Genomic DNA, 18,354 nt, shown 5'->3' on the forward strand with positions numbered 1-18,354 from the left:
TCATCAGTACCGGGACACAGCCAGCCACATATACATGCCAATAGCAGCTGTAGTGCCACGTATACCTCATCTGTACAGGACACACAGCCAGCCACATATACTGCCAATAGCAGCTGTAGTGCCACGTATACCTCATGTGTACAGGACACACAGCCGGCCACATATACTGCCAATAGCAGCTGTAGTGCCACATATACCTCATCTGTACCAGGACACACAGCCAGCCACATATACATGCCAATAGCAGCTGTAGTGCCACGTATACCTCATCAGTACCGGGACACACAGCCAGCCACATATACTGCCAATAGCAGCTGTAGTGCCACATATACCTCATCAGTACAGGACACACAGCCAGCCACATATACTGCCAATAGCAGCTGTAGTGCCACTTATACCTCATCTGTACCAGGACACACAACCAGCCACATATACCTCATCAGTACCAGGACACACAGCCAGCCACATATACTGCCAATAGCAGCTGTAGTGCCACATATACCTCATCTGTACCAGGACACACAGCCAGCCACATATACTGCCAATAGCAGCTGTAGTGCCACGTATACCTCATCAGTACAGGACACACAGCCAGCCACATATACTGCCAATAGTAGCTGTAGTGCCACTTATACCTCATCTGTACCGGGACACACAACCAGCCACATATACTGCCTATAGCAGCTGTAGTGCCACATATACCTCATCAGTACCGGGACACACAGCCAGCCACATATACTGCCAATAGCAGCTGTAGTGCCACATATACCTCATCAGTACTGGGACACACAGCCAGCCACATATACTGCCAATAGCAGCTGTAGTGCCACGTATACCTCATCAGTACCGGGACACACAGCCAGCCACATATACTGCCAATAGCAGCTGTAGTGCCACGTATACCTCATCTGTACCACGACACAGCCAGCCACATATACATGCCAATAGCAGCTGTAGTGCCACATATACCTCATCAGTACCGGGACACACAGCCAACCACATATACTGCCAATAGCAGCTGTAGTGCCACGTATACCTCATCAGTACCGGGACACACAGCCAGCCACATATACTGCCAATAGCAGCTGTAGTGCCACGTAAACCTCATCAGTACCGGGACACACAGCCAGCCACATATACATGCCAATACCAGCTGTAGTGCCACATCTTCCTCATCAGTACCGGAACACACAGCCAGCCACATATACATGCCAATAGCAGCTGTAGTACTACATATACCTCATCAGTACCAGGACACAGCTAGCCACATATACTGCCAATAGCAGCTGTAGTGCCACGTATACCTCATCAGTACCGGGACACACAGCCAGCCACATATACTGCCAATAGCAGCTGTAGTGCCACGTAAACCTCATCAGTTCAGGGCACACAGCCAGCCACATATACTGCCAATAGCAGCTGTAGTGCCACGTATACCTCATCAGTACAGGGCACACAGCCAGCCACATATACTGCCAATAGCAGCTGTAGTGCCACGTAAACCTCATCAGTACAGGGCACACAGCCAGCCACATATACTGCCAATAGCAGCTGTAGTGCCACGTATACCTCATCAGTACAGGGCACACAGCCAGCCACATATACTGCCAATAGCAGCAGTAGTGCCACGTATACCTCATCAGTACCAGCACACACAGCCAGCCACATATACTGCCAATAGCAGCTGTAGTGCCACGTATACCTCATCAGTACAGGGCACACAGCCAGCCACATATACTGCCAATAACAGCTGTAGTGCCACGTATACCTCATCAGTACAGGGCACACAGCCAGCCACATATACTGCCAATAGCAGCTGTAGTGCCACGTATACCTCATCAGTACCAGGACACACAGCCAGCCACATACATGCCAATAGAAGCTGTAGTGCCACGTATACCTCATCAGTTCCAGGACACAGCCAGCCACATATACTGCCAATAGCAGCTGTAGTGCCACGTATACCTCATCAGTACAGGACACATAGCCATCCACATATACATGCCAATAGCAGCTGTAGTGCCACGTATACCTCATCTGTACCGGGACACACAGCCAGCCACATACATGCCAATAGCAGCTGTAGTGCCACGTATACCTCATCTGTACAGGACACACAGCCGGCCACATATACTGCCAATAGCAGCTGTAGTGCCACGTATACCTCATCTGTACCAGGACACACAGCCAGCCACATATAGATGCCAATAGCAGCAGTAGTGCCACGTATACCTCATCTGTACCGGGACACAGCCAGCCACATATACATGCCAATAGCAGCTGTAGTGCCACGTATACCTCATCTGTACCAGGACACACAGCCAGCCACATATAGATGCCAATAGCAGCAGTAGTGCCACATATACCTCATCTGTACCAGGACACAACTAGCCACATATACACGCCAATAAGAGCTGTAGTGCCACGTATGCCTCATCTGTACCAGGACACACAGCCAGCCACATATAGATGCCAATAGCAGCAGTAGTGCCACGTATACCTCATCAGTACCGGGACACAGCCAGCCACATATACATGCCAATAGCAGCTGTAGTGCCACGTATACCTCATCTGTACAGGACACACAGCCAGCCACATATACTGCCAATAGCAGCTGTAGTGCCACGTATACCTCATGTGTACAGGACACACAGCCGGCCACATATACTGCCAATAGCAGCTGTAGTGCCACATATACCTCATCTGTACCAGGACACACAGCCAGCCACATATACATGCCAATAGCAGCTGTAGTGCCACGTATACCTCATCAGTACCGGGACACACAGCCAGCCACATATACTGCCAATAGCAGCTGTAGTGCCACGTATGCCTCATCAGTACCGGGACACAGCCAGCCACATATACACGCCAATAGCAGCTGTAGTGCCACGGCTACATCTGACCAGTAATCTGTAGCAATAAGGGGCCTATGTACAGCTCTGGAAGCGGTCCTGTCCCCCAGGCTGGAATCTCATGCATATTACGTACGTTATGTATTTATTCAGGAGCAAAGTGCAGCCGGGCGGAAAGTTCCTATTGATCCAAAACCTCGTTGTCTGGAGGTCACAGATAATCCATATTCCAGACTGGACAGCAGAAAGTGGAGCACAGCTCATCAGCACAGAGCATCCAGCTGGTTACCGGCACTGTACACTGCAGATGTTCCAGAGACAGAGGAACTCGCTCCCCCTCTACCAGACGTGAAATGCCCCAAACCGGAGTATGCTGGGGCAATTTATATCAAGGAGAATGGCAGAGGTTGCTTAGTAAGCTGTCTACATTCCCCTCGACACTCATCTCCTGATATACTCTGTGCTGCTGGGGATCCTGCTCCTCCCTCTATATAACCCTCAGTCTGTGGCTTCCTGCTGCCTCCATTCCCCTCCTCACATCATGTCACTGCCCCTGTCACATGCAGCCCTGTCCTCACTGACACATCACTCATCTCCTGATATACTCTGTGCTGCTGGGGACCCTGCTCCTCCCACTATATAACACTCAGTCTGTGGCTTCCTGCTGCCTCTATTCCCCTCCTCACATCATGGCACTGCCCCTGTCACATGCAGCCCTGTCCTCACTGACACATCCCTCATCTCCTGATATACTCTGTGCTGCTGGGGACCCCGCTCCTCCCACTATATAACTCAGTCTGTGGCTTCCTGCTGCCTCCATTCCCCTCCTCACATCATGTCACTGTATCTGTCACATGCAGCCCTGTCCTCACTGACACATCACTCATCTCCTGATATACTCTGTGCTGCTGGGGACCCTGCTCCTCCTACTATATAGCTCTCAGTCTGTGGCTTCCCGCTGCCTCCCTTCCCCTCCTCACATAATTTCACTGCCCCTGTCACATCACTCATCACCTGATATACTCTGTGCTGCTGGGGACCCTGCTCCTCCCACTATATAAAACTGTCATCCTACTACATGACGTGGCTGAGCCACTGAGATGCACCAGCACCAGGCACACAGGTGCTATAGAAGGTGGCAGTACGGCCGACCTACCTGTCAGGGCCTGTAAGTGCGGAAGACACAGCCGGTTACTCAGTACTTGGAGCTCCATACAGTCCAGCTCAGGTCCCGGACAGAACTGTCCCAGGTACAAGTACTCCAGCACGGCCCGCAGACAGGTGGCCGACGTCCCTGGGAGAGACACCTGTAACAGACCAGGAATTTACATTTTCTCGCTTGTAACAATCTTTGAACAGAGGACTCCCCCAAACGCCACCCTACGTAGATCTTGCCCCCACTCTCACTCCCAGGAGGCCCAACTAGAGTGACCTCACTCCATCCCAGAGGCCCAACTAGGGCGACCTCCCTCAGGCCTAGCCAGGGAGACTCCTCCCCCTCCCTTCCCTCCTAAAGGCCTACATTTAGTAACTTTACATTAAGCAATCCCGCCATGGACCCATCTCCAACCCAGCCATATTTGGTATATATCCTGCCCCCCCCCCCCCCCCCCGTGTCGGTAAGCCCTAGGTAGAAGAGCCTCCATTGCACTATCAAGGCCGCACATATATATTGTGCTACTGCCAAAAATTGGGATCACCTGTGGTATGAAGCTTTCCCTGAAGGAGCCACGGAACATGGCCACCATCCAGTCACAGTTTGCAATCAGAAGAGGCTTGTGGGCAGGCACGGAGCCGTCATCCACTGTAAACACCACGTCTGGGAGGAAGAGGGGAGATAGACCATGAGACATTGCTAGGCACCAAGATAAGAAAGGGGCGCGCTGGCCATGGGGAACACGGCAAACATCCATTTCATACCTGAGAAGAGACCTCGACTCAGACATTCCCTGATCCGGTTTGCTCTTCGCACATGGAAGGCCTTGGTGATCTCCTGATTCATGAAGCCCTCTTTATTCAGCAGGTTGGAGACCATCATGCGAAGGTCAAACACCTCTAAGGCCTCCGCAATGATGGCGATGTGCATGAGGTCGGCTCTGCTCTGGTTTAAGTGTCCCGTATACAAGTATTCCAGCACTGCCCGTAAGGGCTCTTCATGGATGAACGTATCCATTTGCACCACCATCATCGGCCTTTTACGATGGGTTAAAGGATCTTCTACCATATTCATCTGCACATGGATGAACCCTCTGCCCCATTCAGATAATTCCCTGCCCCATCCGAGGGGTGAGCTTCCCCCCACACTCATAGAGTCATCATCATGACCAGAAAGCAGAATCTCAGAAACACCATACCCTGCGTGTAAGGCCTCATGTTTGCAATCCACAACCAGGCTCCTGGTCCATGAAGGTCCAGCCACCTCTACAGTGGGGACCAGCTTGTCATTCTTCATCTCCACAGGTAACAGCTCTAAGGTTAAGAGGTCATAGAACTTGGAACATGCGGTGGCCAAGTAGACTTTATGGGCAAAGATCTGCAGCCCATTTTGCAGCTGGAAAACAACATCGGCACATAGTGGGGTGCTGAAGAGGGCAGCAGGTCCTTGCCCACTGCACTGTGGAGGATCTGGCATGTGGATGATTGGTGGAGGTGGCTTAGGGGGTAAGAATGGGGCTTGGAGTAAAGGGCGCTGAACTTTTTTTAAGTGAGACTTCCAAAACTGCAAGTGCCGCCTGGAAATGAGTGCAGCTCGGATTGCGTTGTCAAAGACATCTTTTACTCCGAACTGGGCCACCACGCTGGTCTCGTAGTAGGGGATTCCCATTTCCTTGGCCACCTCGTGCCCAGCCTCAGGAGATAGAATGTCTGTGGGCTTTATGGGTCTGAGGAGGAAGACAGAGCGAGGAAGCATTAGCAATGTCACCAATAGATGGGGGTGGGAGCAGCCACTATCCCCCAAGTCACATTATACCAGACAGGACAGCCCGGTGCACAGACCGCGGAACTCACTTTGCCAGAGGACGGCGGGCGCGATTCACAGCATCCAAGTCAGCGTATCGTAGGTCCAGCTGACACCCGACCAGCACCACCGGTGTCCGCGGACAGAAGTGTTTGATCTCTGGGAGCCACATACTCTGGACATGACGCAGAGAATAGGGGTTGGCCAAGGAGAAACAGAGAACCACCACATCCGACCTACAGAGGAGAATCATCCATTACTGATTGGAGGCAGAAGAACCATCTGTACACAACTGTCAGTGTCCTGCCACATTGAGGTGCTGCCCTCAAATCCTCCCCACCACACATGCATGGGGCGTGCCCTCAAATCCTCCACCACCAACATTGCTTCCCTGCACAGACCCCCCCCACCACCAACACAGCTTCCCTGCACATACAGACAGACCTCCCCCCACAACCAATACCACTTCCCTGCACATACACGCACAGAACCCCCACACCAACACCTCTTCCCGGCACATACACACAAACCCCCCCCCATTCACACGCACAGACCCCCCACCACCAACACTGCTTGACTGCACACACACAGCCCCACATACACAGACCCCCCCGCCACCACCGCTTCCCTGCACATACACAGACACCCCCCCACCAACACCGCTTCCCTGCACAGAACACCCTTCCCCCAGCATACACAAACAGACCCCCCCCCCCACCAACAATGCTACCCTGCACATACATGCACACCCCCCCACATACACACAGACCCCCCTCCACCAACACCACTTCCCTGCACATACACACTCACAGCCCCCCCTACACCAACAATGCTTCCCTGCACATACACCTCCCCCCCCCCATCACCAACACCGCTTCCCTGCACATACAGAGACCCCCCACATGCACAGACCACCCCCACCACCCCTTCCCCCAGCATACACAAACAGACCCCCCCCACCAACACTGCTTCCCTGCACATACACACACACCCCCCCACATACACACGCACAGACCCCACCACCACCACTTCCCTGCACATACACAGACCCCCCCACCACCAACACCGCTTCCCTGCACATACACACAGACCCCCACCACCACCAACACCCCTTCCCCCAGCATACACAAACAGACCCCCCATCAACAATGCTTCCCTGCACATACTTGCACACACCCCTACATACACAGTCCCCCCCCCACCAACATCACTTCCCTGCACATACACCCCCCCCCACATACACACGCACAGACCCTCCCATCAACACCGCTTCCCTGCACATACACACACCCCCCCACATAAACACACACCCAGACCCCCCCATCAACACCGCTTCCCTGCACATACACACACCCCCCCACATAAACACACACCCAGACCCCCCCCAACACTGCTCCCTGTTACACTTCGCATCAGACACATGGAGACAGGGGAGTAATGTACAGGAAGTGCTAGGAGACATTGCAGGGAGTAATAGGAGTTATACAGGGGTTACGTGTATTATGAAGAGTTATAGGACAAGATTACATGGTGATACACAGCGAGGAGGTGCAGGGAGTAACGGGGACACACAGCGAGGAGGTGCAGGGAGTAACGGGGACACACAGCGAGGAGGTGCAGGGAGTAACGGGGACACACAGCGAGGAGGTGCAGGGAGTAACGGGGACACACAGCGAGGAGGTGCAGGGAGTAACGGGGACACACAGCGAGGAGGTGCAGGGAGTAACAGGCAGGACACAGCGAGGAGGTGCAGGGAGTAACAGGCAGGACACAGCGAGGAGGTGCAGGGAGTAACAGGCAGGACACAGCGAGGAGGTGCAGGGAGTAACAGGCAGGACACAGCGAGGAGGTGCAGGGAGTAACAGGCAGGACACAGCGAGGAGGTGCAGGGAGTAACAGGCAGGACACAGCGAGGAGGTGCAGGGAGTAACAGGGACACACAGCGAGGAGGTGCAAGGAGTAACAGGGACACACAGCGAGGAGGTGCAAGGAGTAACAGGGACACACAGCGAGGAGGTGCAGGGAGTAACAGGCAGGACACAGCGAGGAGGTGCAGGGAGTAACAGGCAGGACACAGCGAGGAGGTGCAGGGAGTAACAGGCAGGACACAGCGAGGAGGTGCAGGGAGTAACAGGGACACACAGCGAGGAGGTGTAGGGAGTAACAGGCAGAGGGCACACAGCGAGGAGGTGTAGGGAGTAACAGGGACACACAGCGAGGAGGTTCAGGGAGTAACAGGCAGGACACAGCGAGGAGGTGCAGGGAGTAACAGGGACACACAGCGAGGAGGTGCAAGGAGTAACAGGGACACAGCGAGGAGGTGCAAGGAGTAACAGGGACACACAGCGAGGAGGTGCAGGGAGTAACAGGCAGGACACAGCGAGGAGGTGCAGGGAGTAACAGGCAGGACACAGCGAGGAGGTGCAGGGAGTAACGGGGACACACAGCGAGGAGGTGCAGGGAGTAACAGGGACACACAGCGAGGAGGTGCAGGGAGTAACAGGGACACACAGCGAGGAGGTGCAGGGAGTAACAGGCAGAGGGCACACAGCGAGGAGGTGTAGGGAGTAACAGGCAGAGGGCACACAGCGAGGAGGTGTAGGGAGTAACAGGGACACACAGCGAGAAGGTGTAGGGAGTAACAGGGACACACAGCGAGAAGGTGTAGGGAGTAACAGGGACACACAGCGAGGAGGTGTAGGGAGTAACAGGGACACACAGCGAGGAGGTGTAGGGAGTAACAGGGACACACAGCGAGGAGGTGTAGGGAGTAACAGGCAGGACACAGCGAGGAGGTGTAGGGAGTAACAGGCAGAGGGCACACAGCGAGGAGGTGTAGGGAGTAACGGACACACAGCGAGGAGGTGTAGGGAGTAACAGACAGAGGGCACACAGCGAGGAGGTGTAGGGAGTAACAGGGACACACAGCGAGAAGGTGTAGGGAGTAACAGGCAGGACACAGCGAGGAGGTGTAGGGAGTAATAGGGACACAGCGAGGAGGTGTAGGTAGTAACAGGGACATACAGCGAGGAGGTATAGGTAGTAACAGGCAGGACACAGCAAGGAGGTGTAGGGAGTAACAGGCAGGACACAGCGAGGAGGTGCAGGGAGTAACAGGGACACACAGCGAGGAGGTGCAGGGAGTAACAGGAACACACAGCGAGGAGGTGTAGGGAGTAACGGGGACACACAGCGAGGAGGTGTAGGGAGTAACGGGGACACACAGCGAGGAGGTGTAGGGAGTAACGGGGACACACAGCGAGGTGTAGGGAGTAACGGGGACACACAGCGAGGTGGTGTAGGGAGTAACGGGGACACACAGCGAGGTGGTGTAGGGAGTAACGGGGACACACAGCGAGGTGGTGTAGGGAGTAACGGGGACACACAGCGAGGTGGTGTAGGGAGTAACGGGGACACACAGCGAGGAGGTGTAGGGAGTAACGGGGACACACAGTGAGGAGGTGTAGGGAGTAACGGGACACAGTGAGGAGGTGTAGGGAGTAACGGGACACAGTGAGGAGGTGTAGGGAGTAACAGGGACACACAGTGAGGAGGTGTAGGGAGCAGGGGCGTAACTACCATAGGTGCAGGGGGTGCAGCTGCTATGGGGCCCAGAGCTGAAGGGGGCCCATCTTTGCTGTCAAACTAATATGTTTTGCATACATTTATCACCATCAGTTGCTAAATAGGGGGCCCTTACAAACTTTTGCTATGGGGCCTACGAATATCTAGTTACGCCTCTGGTAGGGAGTAACAGAGGGAAATAAGCCACCAGTAAGCAGTGTACAGTGTGGACACAGGGCAGCACCGCTATCTGTGTGACGGAGATTACGGTAACATGTGATTAATTGAGAGGCAGCCAAATGGCTTGTGTGACGGGACACAAACTTTTCCAGAAGTTCTAATTTCCAAGGGTTCTGGCTCCGCAGACAGTGGTCACCAGGATAATATCAAATCATGAACAGAGGGCAAAAAAGTGACACATGTAACCCTATATCACAGCCCAGCACTCACATCACACCTCAGTGCCCCCCAGCCCCAACTCCACCAGTGCCTTCTCCCTAGCCCCACCATAAAGCCGCCAGTGCCGTCCTCCAGCCCCACCATACACAGCCGCCAGTGTCGTCCCCCAGCCCCACCATACACAACCGCCAGTGCCGTCCCCCCAACCCCACCATACACAGCCGCCAGGGTCTCCCCCAGCCCCACCATACAGAGCCGCCAGTGCCGTCCCCCCAGCCCCGCCATACACAGCCGCCAGTGCCGTCCCCCCAGCCCCGCCATACACAGCTGCCAGTGCCGTCCCCCCAGCCCCGCCATACACAGCCGCCAGTGCCGTCCCCCCAGCCCCGCCATACACAGCCGCCAGTGCCGTCCCCCCAGCCCCGCCATACACAGCCGCCAGTGCCGTCCCCCAGCACCCAATACACAGCCGCCAGTGCCGTCCCCCCAGCACCCAATACACAGCCGCCAGTGCCGTCCCCCCAGCACCCAATACACAGCCGCCAGTGCCGTCCCCCCAGCACCCAATACACAGCCGCCAGTGCCGTCCCCCCAGCACCCAATACACAGCCGCCAGTGCCGTCCCCCCAGCACCCAATACACAGCCGCCAGTGCCGTCCCCCCAGCACCCAATACACAGCCGCCAGTGCCGTCCCCCCAGCACCCAATACACAGCCGCCAGTGCCGTCCCCCCAGCACCCAATACACAGCCGCCAGTGCAGTCCCCCCAGCACCCAATACACAGCCGCCAGTGCCGTCCCCCCAGCACCCAATACACAGCCGCCAGTGCCATCCCCCCAGCACCCAATACACAGCCGCCAGTGCCGTCCCCCCAGCACCCAATACACAGCCGCCAGTGCCGTCCCCCCAGCACCCAATACACAGCCGCCAGTGCCGTCCCCCCAGCACCCAATACACAGCCGCCAATGCCGTCCCCCCAGCCCCACCATACACAGCCGCCAGTGCCGTCCCCCCAGCCCCACCATACACAGCCGCCAGTGCCGTCCCCCACAGCCCCACCATACACAGCCGCCAGTGCCGTCCCCCACAGCCCCACCATACACAGCCGCTAGTGCCGTCCCCCACAGCCCCACCATACACAGCCGCTAGTGCCGTCCCCCACAGCCCCACCATACACCCGCCAGTAGTGTCCCCCACAGCCCCACCATACACAGCCACCAGTCCCCCCCCCCCCCAGCCCCACCATACACAGCCGCCAGTGTTCCAACCCCCCCACCCCACCTCAGCCCCACCATACACAGCCACCAGTGGCAGTCATTAGGTCAACATGGTTAAAAGGGAAATACAAGCAAAAGGTTGACATGGAAAAGGGTTGACATGGGTTTTTCATGTTTTTAAATGGCTGGTGCATACCTATGGCCATAGCGGGGAAATATAGTATAATTATAAGGGAAAGTGGCAGAACTCTGGGCCGGGTGACGCGGGATACAATATGTATAAGGGGAAGTAGCACAACAGGTACAGTGTGTATAAGGGGAGGAGGCAGGACTCTGGGCTGGGTGACACGGGGTGCAGTGTGTATAAGAGGTAGTGGCAGGACTCTGGGGCGGGTAACGAGGGGTACAGTGTGTATAAGGGGAAGTGGCAGGACTCTGGGCAGGGTGATGCACGGTACAGTGTGTATAAGGGGAAGCAGCAGGACTCTGGGCCGGGTGAGGCAGGGTACATTGTGTATAAGGGGAAGCAGCAGGACTCTGGGCCGGGTGAGGGAGGGTACATTGTGTATAAGGGGAAGCGGCAGGACTCTGGGCCGGGTGAGGTGGGGTACAGTGTGTGTGTGTGTGTGTGTGTATATAAGGGGAAGCAGCAGAACTCTGGGCGGGTGACGCACGGTAAAGTGTGTATAAGGGGAAGCGGCAGGACTCTGGGCCGGGTGAGGCGGGGTACAGTGTGTATAAGGGGAAGTGGCAGGACTCTGGGCCGGGTGACGCGGGGTACAGTGTGTATAAGGGGAAGTGGCAGGACTCTGGGCCGGGTGACGCGGGGTACAGTGTGTATAAGGGGAAGTGGCAGGACTCTGGGCCAGGTGAGGTGGGGTACAGTGTGTGTGTGTATATAAGGGGAAGCAGCAGAACTCTGGGCGGGTGACGCACGGTAAAGTGTGCATAAGGGGAAGCTGCAGGACTCTGGGCCGGGTGATGCGGGGTACAGTGTGCATAAGGGGAAGCTGCAGGACTCTGGGCCGGGTGATGCGGGGTACAGTGTGCATAAGGGGAAGCGGCAGGACTCTGGGCCGGGTGATGCGGGGTACAGTGTGCATAAGGGGAAGCGGCAGGACTCTGGGCCGGGTGATGCGGGGTACAGTGTGCATAAGGGGAAGTGGCAGGACTCTGGGCCGGGTGATGCGGGGTACAGTGTGCATAAGGGGAAGTGGCAGGACTCTGGGCCGGGTGATGCGGGTACAGTGTGCATAAGGGGAAGTGGCAGGACTCTGGGCCGGGTGATGCGGGGTACAGTGTGCATAAGGGGAAGTGGCAGGACTCTGGGCCGGGTGATGCGGGGTACAGTGTGCATAAGGGGAAGTGGCAGGACTCTGGGCCGGGTGATGCGGGGTACAGTGTGCATAAGGGGAAGTGGCAGGACTCTGGGCCGGGTGATGCGGGGTACAGTGTGCATAAGGGGAAGTGGCAGGACTCTGGGCCGGGTGATGCGGGGTACAGTGTGCATAAGGGGAAGTGGCAGGACTCTGGGCCGGGTGATGCGGGGTACAGTGTGCATAAGGGGAAGTGGCAGGACTCTGGGCCGGGTGATGCGGGGTACAGTGTGCATAAGGGGAAGTGGCAGGACTCTGGGCCGGGTGATGCGGGGTACAGTGTGCATAAGGGGTAGTGTCAGGACTCTGGGCCGGGTGATGCGGGGTACAGTGTGCATAAGGGAAAGTGGCAGGACTCTGGGCTGGGTGACGCGGGGTACAGTGTGTATAAGGGGAAGTGGTAGGACTCTGGGCCAGGTGAGGTGGGGTACAGTGTGTGTGTGTGTGTATATAAGGGGAAGCAGCAGAACTCTGGGCGGGTGACGCACGGTACAGTGTGCATAAGGGGAAGCTGCAGGACTCTCGGCCGGGTGATGCGGGGTACAGTGTGCATAAGGGGAAGTGGCAGGACTCTGGGCCGGGTGATGCGGGGGTACAGTGTGCATAAGGGGAAGCGGCAGGACTCTGGGCCGGGTGATGCGGGGTACAGTGTGCATAAGGGGAAGCGGCAGGACTCTGGGCCGGGTGACCCGGGGTACAGTGTGTATAAGGGGAAGCGGCAGGACTCTGGGCCGGGTGACGCGGGGTACAGTGTGTATAAGGGGAAGCTGCAGGACTCTGGGCCAGGTGACGCGGAGTACAGAGTGTATAAGGGGAAGTGGCAGGACTCTGGGCTGGGTGACGCGGGGTACAGTGTGTATAAGGGGAAGCTGCAGGACTCTGGGCTGGGTGACGCGGGGTACAGTGTGTATAAGGGGAAGCTGCAGGACTCTGGGCCGGGTGATGCGGGGTACAGTGTGCATAAGGGGAAGCGGCAGGACTCTGGGCCGGGTGACGCGGGGTACAGTGTGTATAAGGGGAAGCTGCAGGACTCTGGGCCGGGTGACGCGGAGTACAGAGTGTATAAGGGGAAGCGGCAGGACTCTGGGCCGGGTGACGCGGGGTACAGTGTGTATAAGGGGAAGCTGCAGGACTCTGGGCCAGGTGACGCGGAGTACAGAGTGTATAAGGGGAAGTGGCAGGACTCTGGGCTGGGTGACGCGGGGTACAGTGTGTATAAGGGGAAGCGGCAGGACTCTGGGCCGGGTGACGCGGAGTACAGAGTGTATAAGGGGAAGCGGCAGGACTCTGGGCAGGGTGATGCGGGGTACAGTGTGTATAAGGGGAAGCTGCAGGACTCTGGGCCGGGTGACGCGGGGTACAGTGTGTATAAGGTGAAGCGGCACAATAAGTACAGTGTGTATAAGGGGAATCGCCAGGACTCTGGGCCGGGTAACGCGGGGTACAGTGTGTATAAGGGGAAGCTGCAGGACTCTGGGCCTGGGGGATGCGGGGTACAGTGTGTATAAGGGGAAGCTGCAGGACTCTGGGCCAGGGGAAGCTGCAGGACTCTGGGCCGGGTGACGCGGAGTACAGTGTGTATAAGGGGAAGCTGCAGGACTCTGGGCCGGGTGACGCGGAGTACAGAGTGTATAAGGGGATGCGGCAGGACTCTTGGCCGGGTGACGCGGAGTACAGTGTGTATAAGGGGAAGCGGCAGGACTCTGGGCCGGGTGACGCGGAGTACAGAGTGTATAAGGGGAAGCTGCAGGACTCTGGGCCGGGTGACGCGGGGTACCATCACACTGTATGCTCCTACACTCCCAGCTCCCTGTTGCTGGTTATAGCTGGCATGTAGAGGGCTCTGGCAGAGTCAGTCCCAGACTCCTCAGTCTCCTGCAGATGGGAGGCCCATGAAGCTATAGCAGATGTCTGCCATGTGAGCTCCATGCTGTGGGGCCATGTGGGGGATTTGGGGCACAGATCAGGCAGAGGTTAGGTTCTGTGCTACGGACAGCAGAACAACATTCCTGTGCTATCTGCAGCCGTCACCCAGCCGGGCTGGGAAATATCGGAACACCTCTCTGGTTTCACCACAGCAGAGGCAGGAATGCAGAGCACAACGCAGAGCACTTCCCTGTGGCACTCAGGATGCACTACATGGACAGGAAACAACAAGCGGCCGTCTGGGTGCTATGCGCCCCCATGGGCTAGCTAGGGGCCGAGTTCTGGGAACAAACACACAAGCGCAGCCCCCCACCCCCCTTCCCGAAACACAAACAAGGAATGTTTATTTAGTTACCATAGAGAACAGCAACTATTCCAACCAATCAACTTCCCCCAGGCTGGAAACGTCACCATTCTGAGGCACGAGGCATCACCGTTCACATTCTGCAGTTGCACACATACATGTGCCACAGCTGTAGCACATGCCTCGGAACATGGCTGCTGACATCATGCAGTGCCACCAGCCTCGGTCTTACCCCAAACTATGGTACTGTGAGAACATCTGGTGGGATATTATATATTTATGGGGAAGAGAAGTCAAACATGAGAACTGTACTGAATGGTATACTGTGCAGGCAGTAACTCACGCAGTCATCCCGAGGGGCGGTCAGCGGCTAACTGCAGCCTCAGCACATGGGAGGCAATCCTCCCCCTCCATATGTGCCTCACACCTCACCCTCTACCTCACCTATGACAGCGGACCCCACCCCCCCTTCATATGTGCCTCACACCTCACCCTCTACCTCACCAGAGCTATGACAGCGGACCCCCCCTCCATATGTGCCTCACACCTCACCCTCTACCACACCAGAGCTATGACAGCGGACCCCCCCTCCATATGTGCCTCACACCTCACCCTCTACCACACCAGACCTATGACAGCGGACCCCCCCTCCATATGTGCCTCACACCTCACCCTCTACCACACCAGAGCTATGACAGCGGACGCCCTCCCCTCCATATGTGCCTCACACCTCACCCTCTACCTCACCTATGACAGCGGACCCCCCCCCCCCTCCATATGTACCTCACCCACTACCAAACCAGAGCTATGACAGCGGACCCCCCCCCCCCCCTCCATATGTACCTCACCCTCTACCACACCAGAGCTATGACAGCGGACCCCCCCCCCCCCTCCATATGTACCTCACCCACTACCAAACCAGAGCTATGACAGCGGACCCCCCCCCCCCCTCCATATGTACCTCACCCACTACCACACCAGAGCTATGACAGCAGCCTCCCCCTCCATATGTGCCTCACACCTCACCAGAGCTATGACAGCGGACCCCCCCCCCCCTCCATATGTACCTCACCCACTACCACACCAGAGCTATGACAGCAGCCTCCCCCTCCATATGTGCCTCACACCTCACCAGAGCTATGACAGTGGACTCCCCCCCCCCCCTCCATATGTGCCTCACACCTCACCAGAGCTATGACAGCAAACTCCCTCTCCATATGTGCCTCACACCTCACTCTATGCACCAACACAGGAGAGGCCATCCAGTATCACCTCCACTCTCCCTTCAGAGATACCTCACCCTCTACCACACCACATCCAGCCACGTCCGGCCTACTGAAGCCCACCAGGGTACTCACCTGCCGTATGCAAAGCGTCGGTCCTTGTGGTGGTCCCCAAAAGTGTCCCAGAGCCGCAGAGAGACGCTGACCTCATCCACCACATCGCGGGAGCGTTCCAGAACCTGAAATGACATGAAGCACCAGAGCGCTGGGGTCACACAACATGTATGTACGCACGGGTACTGACCGGATGGCACCACCATACCCAGAAAACGGGGGTTCCCTCTCCGATTACAGGGAGGAGACGCAGGGGTAGGAACATGGGAGATCCAGCAATTGCCACTCGTCTAGTGAGGACACTGCCCCCTGTCTACATAGGACGGCACTGCACCAATGTGACATCAGAAGGCAGACACTGATGGGAACTCCAGGCAAGGCCTCATGTATACTGCACATCCCAGCTCAGGATATTACTGGTGTCACTAATAACAGACATTTCCACCTCCCACCCCTCAGTCTCCTACCTCCTGGCACACTCTGTACTGGTCAATCGCCCAGACTGTTGGCACATGGGTAGCGAGGAGTTGGTACTGGGTTAGGGTGGCATTGCAGGCTCGAGCACAGATCAGACGGGTCTTCCCCACCGCGTTGTCTCCAACTACCACACATTTAATGGTTTCCACATTGGGCCTCTCATAGTCCAGGTCAATATCCATTAAGATGGATCTGAGGAGAGAGAGAGAGAGAGAGAGAGAGGGGACAGGTTACAGTACAGTCCCCGCGGTGCAGGCAGAGGGTAGGAGGAGCTAAGGAGACCGTACGGGCACACGTAGTGCTGACTGTATAGGTGATACATAAGGAGAGAGGACAGGTTACAGTACAGTCCCAGGCAGAGAGTAGGAGGAGCTAATGAGACCGTACGGGCACACAGTGCTGACTGTATAGGTGATACATAAGGATGAGGAGAGAGAGGACAGGTTACAGTACAGTCCCCGCGGTGCAGGTAGAGGGTAGGAGGAGCTAAGGAGACCGTACGGGCACACGTAGTGCTGACTGTATAGGTGATGCATAAGGATGAGGAGAGAGAGGACAGGTTACAGTACAGTCCCCGCGGTGCAGGCAGAGGGTAGGAGGAGCTAATGTGAATGTACAGGCACACGTAGTGCTGACTGTATAGGTGATACATAAGGATGAGGAGAGAGGACAGGTTACAGTACAGTCCCCGCGGTGCAGGTAGAGGGTAGGAGGAGCTAAGGAGACCGTACGGGCACACGTAGTGCTGACTGTATAGGTGATGCATAAGGATGAGGAGAGAGAGGACAGGTTACAGTACAGTCCCCGCGGTGCAGGCAGAGGGTAGGAGGAGCTAATGTGACTGTACGGGCACACGTAGTGCTGACTGTATAGGTGATACATAAGGATGAGGAGAGAGGACAGGTTACAGTACAGTCCCCGCGGTGCAGGCAGAGGGTAGGAGGAGCTAATGTGACCGTACGGGCACACGTAGTGCTGACTGTATAGGTGATACATAAGGATGAGGAGAGAGAGGACAGGTTACAGTACAGTCCCCGCGGTGCAGGCAGAGGGTAGGAGGAGCTAATGTGACTGTACGGGCACACGTAGTGCTGACTGTATAGGTGATACATAAGGATGAGGAGAGAGGACAGGTTACAGTACAGTCCCCGCGGTGCAGGTAGAGGGTAGGAGGAGCTAAGGAGACCGTACGGGCACACGTAGTGCTGACTGTATAGGTGATGCATAAGGATGAGGAGAGAGAGGACAGGTTACAGTACAGTCCCCGCGGTGCAGGCAGAGGGTAGGAGGAGCTAATGTGAATGTACAGGCACACGTAGTGCTGACTGTATAGGTGATACATAAGGATGAGGAGAGAGGACAGGTTACAGTACAGTCCCCGCGGTGCAGGTAGAGGGTAGGAGGAGCTAAGGAGACCGTACGGGCACACGTAGTGCTGACTGTATAGGTGATGCATAAGGATGAGGAGAGAGAGGACAGGTTACAGTACAGTCCCCGCGGTGCAGGCAGAGGGTAGGAGGAGCTAATGTGACTGTACGGGCACACGTAGTGCTGACTGTATAGGTGATGCATAAGGATGAGGAGAGAGAGGACAGGTTACAGTACAGTCCCCGCGGTACAGGCAGAGAGTAGGAGGAGCTAATGTGACCGTATGGGCACACGTGCTGACTGTATAGGTGATGCATAAGGATGAGGAGAGAGAGGACAGGTTACAGTACAGTCCCCGCGGTGCAGGTAGAGAGTAGGAGGAGCTAATGTGACCGTACGGGCACACGTAGTGCTGACTGTATAGGTGATGCATACGGATGAGGAGAGAGAGGGAGGACAGGTTACAGTACAGTCCCCGCGGTGCAGGCAGAGGGTAGGAGGAGCTAAGGAGACCGTACGGGCACACGTAGTGCTGAATGTATAGGTGATGCATAAGGATGAGGAGAGAGAGG

At 56.3% G+C, this 18,354-nt stretch overlaps 1 protein-coding gene across 1 annotated transcript in view; it reads right to left on the reverse strand.

Moving 5' to 3' along the window:
* The window catches only part of LOC146063325 (rho-related BTB domain-containing protein 2-like), a 40,284-nt gene that overhangs the window by 13,580 nt on the left and 8,350 nt on the right, over positions 1-18,354 (reverse strand). The window contains exons 2-7 of the mRNA XM_083175643.1: positions 16,405-16,606; positions 15,959-16,062; positions 5,865-6,050; positions 4,776-5,737; positions 4,556-4,674; positions 4,012-4,162 (exon numbers count right to left, since the gene is read on the reverse strand). Coding sequence (XP_083031769.1) covers positions 4,012-4,162; positions 4,556-4,674; positions 4,776-5,737; positions 5,865-6,050; positions 15,959-16,062; positions 16,405-16,596 — 1,714 coding nt within the window. The 5' untranslated portion in view covers positions 16,597-16,606. The remainder of the gene's footprint in view (positions 1-4,011; positions 4,163-4,555; positions 4,675-4,775; positions 5,738-5,864; positions 6,051-15,958; positions 16,063-16,404; positions 16,607-18,354) is intronic.

Source organism: Crinia signifera, chromosome 1 (genome assembly GCF_055691185.1).
Source record: "Crinia signifera chromosome 1, ASM5569118v1, whole genome shotgun sequence".
In the NCBI taxonomy this organism is placed as follows: Eukaryota; Metazoa; Chordata; class Amphibia; order Anura; family Myobatrachidae; genus Crinia; species Crinia signifera.